At 42.6% G+C, this 10874-nt stretch overlaps 1 protein-coding gene across 1 annotated transcript in view; it reads right to left on the bottom strand.

The window, feature by feature from the left end:
* Nucleotides 1–640: 640 nt before the first annotated feature.
* Nucleotides 641–10874, bottom strand: part of LOC117441120 (ELKS/Rab6-interacting/CAST family member 1-like) — a gene marked incomplete at its 5' end in the record, with an annotated part of 24504 nt that continues 14270 nt past the window's right edge. Inside the window, 4 exons of the mRNA XM_034077320.1 lie at nucleotides 641–755; nucleotides 1196–1389; nucleotides 2842–2982; nucleotides 10048–10188. Of these exons, the coding sequence (XP_033933211.1) occupies nucleotides 641–755; nucleotides 1196–1389; nucleotides 2842–2982; nucleotides 10048–10188 (591 nt within the window). The remainder of the gene's footprint in view (nucleotides 756–1195; nucleotides 1390–2841; nucleotides 2983–10047; nucleotides 10189–10874) is intronic.

The raw sequence follows: 10874 nt of genomic DNA, 5'->3' as shown, positions 1-10874 counted from the left end.
ACCTTCAGGAGGCTTTGCCAACTGTCCAATGAGCTGCACAGAGGCTCAATCAATGCTGCAACTCTTTGATGGTGTTTATTAGTGATCATACTCAGCTCTGTCCCATGTGGAAGAGGATTGGGAAACAGAAGAAATCCCTTCACACGTTTCTTTCCAATGCCAATTCATCTGCTGATTAGTTCTAGTAGTATATTGTTTTGTCTACAAAATGTCAGAAAACATAAAAAATATACATAATAATTTCACAGAACTCGAACTTGAATAGCTTGTTTTTCCCCCAAATATATTCAATACCATTGAATATCATACAACAAGTTCATTATTTTGGTGTATTTGAAATAAAAACACCTTGAATGTTAAAACTGATTTACTGTATGTGAAAGTCCCTGACATATATATACATATGAGTCTCCTACATGTATATAATCTGAGTTTTTAACTAATGCTGCTGTGGTGTTAGAAGTTTCATTTCCAATGGGAAAAAATAAGGCACCAATATATTTGTGAAAGTATTTAATTCCACATAACTTTTCCACATGGGACTGGTTGCTTTCATAGTGCTGTTATTTCCTGTCCTGTGACAAGCAAAGTGAGTTTTAGTCGTGCATCTTTCTAAACGACTGACAGGGCCCCCAGCCACTCACGTGCCCAGGTAGTCCCACACCAGCCCCCCCATTGGCTGCTGAGAGGCAGCAGGGGGAGGGGCTTGTTTTCCCGACTGTTGAGGACGCCACAGATGAGAAGCAGAAGGGTTTCTGGGGCGGGACGTCGGAGCGCACACACACACACACACACAAACAAACAAACAAACATAAACACACTCACGCAGATGCAGAATCACATGAATGTATACATATTTATGCATACACACATGTGATGATGTAGAATGAGAGGAATAAGAACAGAAGAGTGATAGCAGAGGAAATAAAGCCGAATGGAAAGAGAAATTGGGAAGAAAATGGGGAGAGGAAGGGGTGAGAAGAAGGGAAGACTAATGGATTAGATCTACAGGGAAGAGTACCATTGTCTCCAACAGTCTGTAGCTTAAACTGAGTGGAACATGGACAACAAAGTGGAAACCAATCCAGAGTTAAAGGATCTATTTCACATGTAAAGATAGATTTGGAGGTGTCATACTGATTCAGGTTAGCAGGAGAAAGAGGTTCAGTCAGTTTTGTTGTCACCGCTCTCTTACCTCTCCAGCTCGTTGATCTTTTTCTCCTTGTCGTTCTTCTCGTTCTCCATCTCCCTGAGGATCTCCAGAAGTCTCTCCACCTCGGACTGGGCCCTCGCAGCGTCGTCTTTGTGCTGGGACACTTCCTCCTCCAGGCCGGAGATACGTTCGGAGAGTTCAGAGCTGGTGTGGGAATCTGCACCTGCATTCTGAGCCTGGAACAGAGAAATACATTATTATAAATAAACCGAGCGGTATCTTAACGAAATAGCCGTCTGTTGATACAAGTGATCAGGTCAGACTGAAAACTAATAAGCCCACCTGTGCTCACACTGACAATGGGAACATGCTGATATTTAACAGCTCTAATGTTTCCCATGTTCACTGTCGTAGATTAACATGCCAGCATTTTGTAATAAGCACAGAAATACAGCTGAGGCTGATGGGAAAGCCATGCGTGTATTTATAAAGTAAGAAGTGAAAATAATTAAACTGAGCTGCAGTGTCTTTCTTCTTTCTGCTGCTCTACACGGAAGAAGCCAAAAAACAAGAAAAAGGAAGAAATGAAATATAACAAAGAAAAAGAAAGAACAAGTTATAACCAGCTTAGAGGTTAGAACAGCTGTGTGCGTTTCCCAGAAGCAAATGTTGCTCTTGGGACAGATTGACTTTGTGTGTGTCTGTGTGCACACGCCTAGGACCCACAATACATAAACCCTATTAGCTTTGGAAGTTTTTACAGGTCTTTATGTGGAGAAGAAACGTTTGGGTGTCTGACGATATTATAGGAAGATCTGGGTGGAGGGAAGAGGCAGAGAGAGAAAGACAAATAAGAAAGGGAAAAAGAAACACTTCAAGCATTCACAAAGTCTATCAATTCACACAGACACGTCTTCTTTCCATCCATGGTAACAGAAAGAGACTAACAAATACACTCTGATGAGAGAAACGCCAGAGATCCACATATACATTCTTTCTCTCTGTCACACACACACAGATTCACACACACTCTGCGAGGGTGTGGTGGTGCTGCTGCTGCTGCTGTCTTCTCCACTCAGCAAGCCATCACACACACACCATGTTACTGGCTGCTGTGTGGTGTGGGAGAGAATATGAGATATGCAAACACACACACACACACACACACACACACACACACACACACACACACACACACACACACACACACACACACACACACACACACACACACACACACACACACACACACACACGCCCACACACACACACGCCCACACCCACTCACTCACACTCACTAACAGATCCAATCGTCTTTCTTGAAGAATAGTTAAGGGAAAACAATGAGGGGGAAAACAGGAGGTTGTTTTTTGAGGCCCTCAATGTTTGTGTGTTTATGTGTATTTTCTCCCAACGGAGAAACATATAATTGACGTCTGATTGGTAATTGTGGTCAGTCCATCAAAAACATAATTAGATCAAAAACAGGTGTTCCATAATGTTTTGGCCACATGTTTTGGCACAGATGTAGCTTAAGACGGGTGCCAATTTATGCAACCTACGCCATGTCAATTTCATGCTGATATAAAACCATTAAATTCCCCTTTTCCACACTTGCAGCCAGATCTACAGGCAGAGAAATGTTCTAATAAAAGCCATTCTTGTCAGCGTCTTACTGATGAACTGACCTTCTTGAGTTGGTTCTCGAGTTTGACACACTCCTCTTTCTTCTGCTCCAGGCCGATCTCTAGAGTCTTCAGCCGGTTGTCCTTCTTCAGAGTGTTGGAGGCCAGAGAGGAAGCCTTCTCCTTCAGATCCAACACTGAAGTCTGAAAGGAACAAAGATAAGAGTAAAAAGGAGGGAATCAACTTTGAGTTAGTGCTGAACACTTAGCAGCTCTACTGAAGCAGTACATTTAAAGAGGTGCTATTATTCTCATGTTCAGGTTCATATTAGTTTGTAGTATGCAGAATTCAATGATTTGCCAATCCCTTTCGACCTCTATTTTCAAATAAATACACAACTGATCAACTTTATGTGTTTTTGCAAATATTCACTCATTTTGAATTAGATGCCTGCTACATGTTCTAAAAAGCTGGGACGGGCATGATTACCACTGTGTTACATCACCTTCCAACAATCAATAAGTATTTTGGAAGAGAGGACACTAAATGTTGAAGCTTTGTAGGTGGAATTATTTCCCCTTTTTGCTTGATGTATGACTTCAGTTGCTCGACAGGGAGACAGGTCTGGACTGCAGGCAGGCCAGACTAGTACCCCCACTCTTTCACTACGAAGCCACGCTGTTGTAACACCTTCAGAATGTGGCTTGGCATAGTCTTGCTGAAATAAGCAAGGATGTCCCTGAAAAAGACGTCTCTTGGATAGCAGCATATGTTGCTCCAAAACCTGTATGTACCTTTGAACATTAATATAGCCTTCACCGAGTTTCTGGGTGTTGTTACAACTTGCACTTGTAGATGGAGTGACAAACTGTGTTCACTGAGAATGGTTTTCTGAAGTGTTCCTGAGCCCACGTGGTAATATTCGAGAATGTATGCACTGTAATAATAATAAATTATATTTCTATAGCGCTTTTCTTGAACCCAAAAAGCTCTTTATTGTTCTCATACTGCCTGTGCTGCAGCACCTCTTTTCACCCTCTGTCTGAAACCAGAGCCCAGTCTGCTCTGATTGGTTAGCTGGCCGGCTCTGTTGTGATTGGTCAACCGCTTAGAGATGTCCCGTCCCTTAGCCTATCACATACATTACATTACATTTCATTTAGCTGACGCTTTTATCCAAAGTGACTTACAATAAGTGCATTCGACCAAGAAGATACACACTTGAAGAAAACAGAATCGTATAAGTAACTTAGGTTTCATAGAGCCAAACCATTTTAAGTGCTACTCAATTGGCTTTAGATAAGCCATTCCTTCGTTAGCATGTAAGTGCTTCGTTACTTTAGCTGTAATGAGATTAAAAGCACAATTTTAACCAGATGAACTACAGGAACATTTATACAGAGCAGACTGAAACAGAGAAGTCTAAAAACAAAATAGTACTTATCACAGGTTCTAGAAGTCAGCAGTGGAATCCTATCTAGTCGAGTTTGCACACAACATACAATGTTTTGAAGCACTAGCCTTTAGAAGCGCAAGTGTTACATAGTGAAGTCACTATGATTAGGAAGCTAACAAAGGAGTTCAATGGAGGCGTTTCAGGGGGGGAGTGTGTGGGAGAGAAACTCCCTCTGGAGGGAACACAGGGAGTTAGTTTAGCCTTAGCTGGAGGTTATTCCCTATCGTTATTCAGAGCGTGTTCTTTCAATTTGAGAGCATCATTTATTGATTTCACGTTCAGATTTAGCATTTCTTTCAGTCAGTCCTTGGGCTTAGATGTGCTCTGCTTCTGCTCAAACTGTACGCTTGCACTCAGATATATTGCTGCTGGCACAGATTTCCTGTGTTCCAGTTTAAAACCTTCTCTTCTCACTCAGGCTGCTTCTGTGTGCTGACTGCGCTCGTCAAATGTCTGCTCCAGATTTCTGCTCTGCGCTTGGATTTTTTCTGTGCAAAAACCATTTCAAAATCCCTCGACCAATAGGAGGCCAGGTGAAGTGTCGTCTCCTTGCTGGCGCGTTTACTGTACTTATTAGAGCGTCCCGTAAGGGACTCTTTAACCAGATTTATAAACTCCCTCCACGGCTTTATTAAATGTAGCCTACTTCACTTGCTTTATTTACGACTTTTCATTTTTAATGGTACTATTAACGTTAACTTTACTTCCTGCAAGTTAATTTGGTAGTTATATTTGCGGCATCTATGATAATAACTGGCTTTCAAGTGTTGTACATTGCATGCACACTGTTGCTAGGCAACTGACAACAACATGTTTTTTCTTAGTTATTTCATTGTTTAGGGTATATATATTTTTTCTTCATGTTATTTTTTATTTAAGATCATATGTTGCCCTCACTAAGTATAGGTACAGTTCCTGTTACACCATTTATTGTGCATTTCTCTGAAGCAAATGTAGTGAGGGCAACATACGATCTTAAATAAAGTGTGTGTGTGTGTGTGTGTGTGTGTGTGTGTGTGTGTGTGTGTGTGTGTGTGTGTGTGTGTGTGTGTGTGTGTGTGTGTGTGTGTGTGTGTGTGTGTGGACTAGCATTACTATACTTGTGGGGACCTAAATATGTTTACATATTGGAGGTCCCCATGAGGGGAATCATTCATTTTAGGGTGAAGACTTGGTTAGGTTTAGGGTAAGGTTAAGGTTAAGGGTTAGACATGTGTTGGTTATGGTTAAGGTTAGGATAAGTCTCCAGGAAATGCATGTAAGTCAATGTAATGTCCCCTGAAGTGATGTATACATGGTGTGTGTGTGTGTGTGTGTGTGTGTGTGTGTGTGTGTGTGTGTGTGTGTGTGTGTGTGTGTGTGTGTGTGTGTGTGTGTGTGTGTGTGTGTGTGTGTGTGTGTGTGTGTGACGAAGGTAACTTGGACTGACGGCTTCAGGCCTTGTAATATTGCACATGTGGTTTAGTTTGCAAGTATTCCCCCTCCCGTTTTGTCTGTGGCTGGTGATTGTGTTCACCTGGTGCCCTGTGTTGTCTCCTCCCCCTCACCTGTGTCTTATTGGCCTGATTAGTGTGTGTGTGTGTGTGTGTGTGTGTGTGTGTGTGTGTGTGTGTGTGTGTGTGTGTGTGTGTGTGTGTGTGTGTGTGTGTATTTAGGCTCTCTTTTCCCTGTCAGTTGACAGGTAGTGTGTGTGAGATCCTTGTGGCTGCTGACTGTGTTCAGGGGACAGCAATCGAGGCTGTGAATCATGTGCCCATGATTTGAATAAATGCCCACACCGGGTTGTATTTGGACGTTCTGCCTCCTTGCTTGGTCGGGCCACTCAACGGTCAGCTTCACAGTGTGTGTGTGTGTGTGTGTGTGTGTGTGTGTGTGTGTGTGTGTGTGTGTGTGTGTGTGTGTGTGTGTGTGTGTGTGTGTGTGTGTGTGTGTGTGACACTGGCATTTGTTTTCAGAAGATATTATGATAGTGTCGTTTGTTCCGGTGCACACACACATCATGCGCCTTGGTGACCGGACATCTCCTTCATAACACGAGTAATAGGGGGAATAATCGGGCAGTTCGATGTGTGTAGAGGTGTGTGTGGTTAACACGTAGCAGCCTGCTTTAAAAAAACACTCTTAAGCTGTTCTGAAGAAGGTAAACACAGTGAAGGCGGTGCGTAAAAAGGCACAGCTCTCGGCGCGCTGGTGCTGCACTTCTCAGAGGCGGAGTATACGTCCCGCTGCCTCCTGATGCTGCAGCCATTTCATGAAGTGAAGGAGGTTTTCCTTCTATAAAACAGCTGTGGCAGCAGATACCGTGAGAGTCCCGGACATGAATTCATAGATCAAGGCAGACTGGTTTATTCTCCTGTTTTGCCAATCCGGTGCTTAAACAAATAGCTCTACACCCCTGGCCGACATATCCTTAACATGAAGTCCGAGTTTGAAATATATCTCAAATAATGTATGCACTGCCATTTCCCCACATAAACATAACAGTCTGCAATTAAACGGTTGTCTCCTGTACGCTCCTCTTCCGACTTCGCGCACCGGTAACTTCCTCGTGCGCACCAGAGGCTGAGACCCTGAGCATCATAAAAGCCATTTTTAACTGTTTTCTGGTGAAAGATTAACTAGGCGGGTGGCGCAGTGGTCTGTGCATCCGATCATCAGATCAAGGGGGGTGCTGGGGAACTCCAGTTCGAAACCCGCTCCTGCTGCCACTGCGTCAGGCCGTTGTGTCCTTGGGCAAGACACTTCACCCGGATTTGATTATTGTCCACAGTACATGTATAATACCAATGTATACTTGTAAAAGCGCCTCGATGACCTCGAGGCGTGAAGATGGACGGTGTGGCGCAGTGCGCTGTGCAATGATCATCAGATCAAGGGGTGAAACCGTCTGTAAAGCCGGTGTGTCCTTGGGCAAGACACTTCACCTGAACTTGCTCCTGAGGGTATTATCCACAGTGACCATTGCATGTATAAAAAATATGTGTAATGTGTATCTGTAAAGCGCTTTGAGCACTGGAAAAGCGCTATAATAAATGTAAGGAATTATTATTATTATTATTATTAGGCTACTGGATGAAATAATATGACTGGTATAGGTGCGAAAATTAAACACTTTTTGAAAAAAAACATTATGATAAAATATTTTTTGTAGTAAAGCGACCGCGCCAGCAAGGAGACGACACTGTACCTGGCCTCCTATTGGTTGAGGAATTTTGAAATGGTTTTTGCACAGAAAAAATCCAAGCGCAGAGCAGAAATCTGGAGCAGACATTTGACGAGCGCAGTCAGCACACAGAAGCAGCCTGAGTGAGAGGAGAAGGTTTTAAACTGGAACACAGGAAATCTGTGCCAGCAGCAATATATCTGAGTGCAAGCGTACAGTTTGAGCAGAAGCAGAGCAAATCTAAGCCCAAGGACTGACTGAAAGAAATGCTAAATCTGAACGTGAAATCAATAAATGATGCTCTCAAATTGAAAGAACACGCTCTGAATAAAGATTGGGAATAACCTCCAGATAGCAGAACATTTACATGCACTAAAACCAATAGAACAAACTACAGGAGAGGGAAAACCTTTAAAGTATGTAATTAATCGTAACTTTATCACCACACGTCATATTTTAGTAATCCCCTTTTGAAAAAATGACGGGGTTTGAATTAAACGTGTGTGATCCCATCGGGTCTGTGTTTATAGCAATGTCACTGAGATCACATATTTCAGAAAGGAACCTTCTGAGTATGAAAAATATAAAATCCAAATGTGTGAAACTTAAATGATAATTGAAGGCTCAGAAGATTTCACAGGTGTAGGGATTGAGCTGGAAGAGTGAGAAAAGAGATAATACCTGTGCCATTAAATATAAAAAAGGATTAGCACCAGCACCTGCAATGGTTTGGCGTATTTGAAGTTAATATATCTGCATTTTTATTGTTCTGAGTTTGTATCTGTATGGTTTATTGCACTTACTGTAAGTCGCTTAAAACAAAAGCTCCAGCTCAATGAAATATACAGTAATGTAAAAGTCTTTCCTACAGCTGTGGGATGGACTCGGCCCCCTTCTGCTTTAAGACTGTTCCCATGACCTGCCTCTTTTCTCAATCTTCCAGCTCAATCCCTCCAAGCGTTAAGTTTTCTCTCCCGATCTTTTCTGGTCTTGTCCTCTTTTGGTAGGGCCGGTGAAACAGAAACTGACGGGACCAGAAGGGGAGACACTCAGACGTGTAATTTTACCCTTCACTGACAATACCAACTCCAGACTCGGCACATCATCCTTGACTGGGCTTTGGTCAGGGAAACCTTGCTGCTTACTCTGATTATATTTAGGCACATATATTGCTGTTGTAAGAAAAACCCAACATCTGCGTTTAGCAGTGTACGAAGGAAAGATTTTTGTCTCTGTGAGTTTTCCCATAATTATCTCAAATGATATAAAATGACTGCAACAGGTTTTATGATCCAACAGGGTCCAAAAGACATAATGAACTTTTCACTGCAATATGTGAATGAATCTAGGGTTCATTTCCCCTTTGAGAGAAAAGGAATTGAATGTCCCCTGGATAGGACGGGGGAGCCAGCAGGCAGTTAGCTTAGCATAGCACCAAGACAGGAAGCTCTGGAGTACAGTAAGTAACACCGTATCTGGTGTGTTTAAGCCGAAAACAAACAATAAAGTAACAACATCAATATACATGTTTTACAAAGACATGATGGCACTGGCTTTATATGTTTGGGTGGAAACACAACAGGTAATATTTTCCTTTGACTTTAAGCAAGAAAGCTAAATTGTTTCACAACATGTCAAGTTCTTCTTTAATACTTAGGAGATGAAATGCCAGAGTACACATATCCATTGTTGTGATGCCAAGACCTAAATGTTAGACTCGACCCCACTGTGGAAATACCATGTAATGTGCCAGTTGCACTGTGTGTTTGTGACTTAACAGGAAACATGTGTGTGTTTGCAGGTCACTGTTGTGAGTGGGTTAGTATTTCTTCTCTCTTTTGCTACAGGAAAAAGTGCTGTGTTAAACTGCAACAATAGTTATTTTGTATGCATCAGTGCAACAGCGAAACATTCCACCCACTCCTAAAACAACCGCCGCCTGTCATCTTTTCCCTGGAGCAACCCAACCAGCTCCCCTAGCAACGGGACTGGAAAGATGATCACTTTAAGGCTCCTTCCTGCTGACATCTGTAACCTTTCCCAAGTCCAGCCATGTTTAGACTGGTGCATCCACTCGTGCAGCTGCGGCTTCCTTGTAACAGCATTTTAAGTATTCATCTCATGTTGATCAGATTCATAATGTTTTAATCAGCTACATTTGGTTGTTGTTTGGCTTCCGGCCCTGTTCTCATTCATTATTTGGTTTTAAGATTGTTATGGACACTATAATAATAATAATAATAATAATAAAAGAGTGACCTTTTAAAATGAGGGTAGCACCTGCCGTCAGGGGGCAATCTGTTGAATGGTTTTATATTCCCTGAGGGCGTTAACTGAAACGTTCCTAGCTCTCTGCGCAGGGTGACGAAAGCAAACAGGGTGCCTGAAAGTGCAATGTCATCCTCTGCGACAGCTTGCATGAGTTACAAAGGGTTCAGAGAATTCAGCTCAAGTCACTGTTTTCTTTGGTTGTGAAGCACGTCGTTGTGGAAATATGACTGTTTTATCGCTGGTGTCCTTCAGCACCAGGACCTTGGGAGGATCTGAGGGCTGTTATGCAGTGATATATCAATCATGGCTCCCTGACAGCGATGTACAGAGTGTGTCTTTCTGACTTATAGCACAGATATGTATGAGTGTGTGTTCTACCTCGCGGTCAGCCAGGTCAGCCTGCAGATGGGAGACTTTCTCCCTCAGCTCCTTCAGCTCCTTCTTGCTCGACTCAGCCTTGTCTCCTTTTTCTTTTTCCTCCTTCTCTCGCTGGTCCTTCAACCGCTCGATGATGCGCTCCTGGACATCAAGAAAAGAGGGAGAGGGGTGGGAGTTGTAAAAGGAAAGAGAACAGAAAGAGTCAAGAGTGATAGAAGAGGAGAAAGAGAGGTAGTCAAGGCTCCAACAGTTATTCACTCACGATCCAGTTTCTTTACTAATTCAGTCGCATTAAACTTTATGTGCATGGCAGCTGCGACAGGATCTAACAGCCAACAGTGATTCTAGACACGTAATACGTTCTGGCGCGAGACGTAACATTCACAACTACTAAAGCACTATTCACCAGCGACTACACAGCGGACAGCTTGAGCACAAGTATCAAAGTTCACACACACAAGCAGTGAAAAGGCCCCAAGAGTGTGACCTGGTTCTGCTGAGCGTGTGGTACCGTACTGTAGTTCTATCTTTGTGAGGACCAATGAAAACAAAAGCTGTTATTTTCAGATTAAGTTTAAAACTAATAATTGCAATTACTGATTGTTTCCCTAATTTATGGACTAATTATTTGGGTTTTATTCCATCAACTTTCCCAGAGCCTGATGACTCAAGCCAGGTTCCATAGATGATAAGATTACAAAGTGAGGGTCCAGTATATAGAATACAAGGGGACAGCAAGACAATCATGGCAGTTAAAGTGAATTATATATTTTCTGCTGAGAATAATAATACAGTGTGTGTGACAGAGAAAGGAGTGATATAATGAT

Source organism: Pseudochaenichthys georgianus, unplaced genomic scaffold (assembly GCF_902827115.2).
Source record: "Pseudochaenichthys georgianus unplaced genomic scaffold, fPseGeo1.2 scaffold_1500_arrow_ctg1, whole genome shotgun sequence".
Classification (NCBI taxonomy): domain Eukaryota; kingdom Metazoa; phylum Chordata; class Actinopteri; order Perciformes; family Channichthyidae; genus Pseudochaenichthys; species Pseudochaenichthys georgianus.
This window is presented reverse-complemented; position numbering and strand designations above follow the sequence as displayed.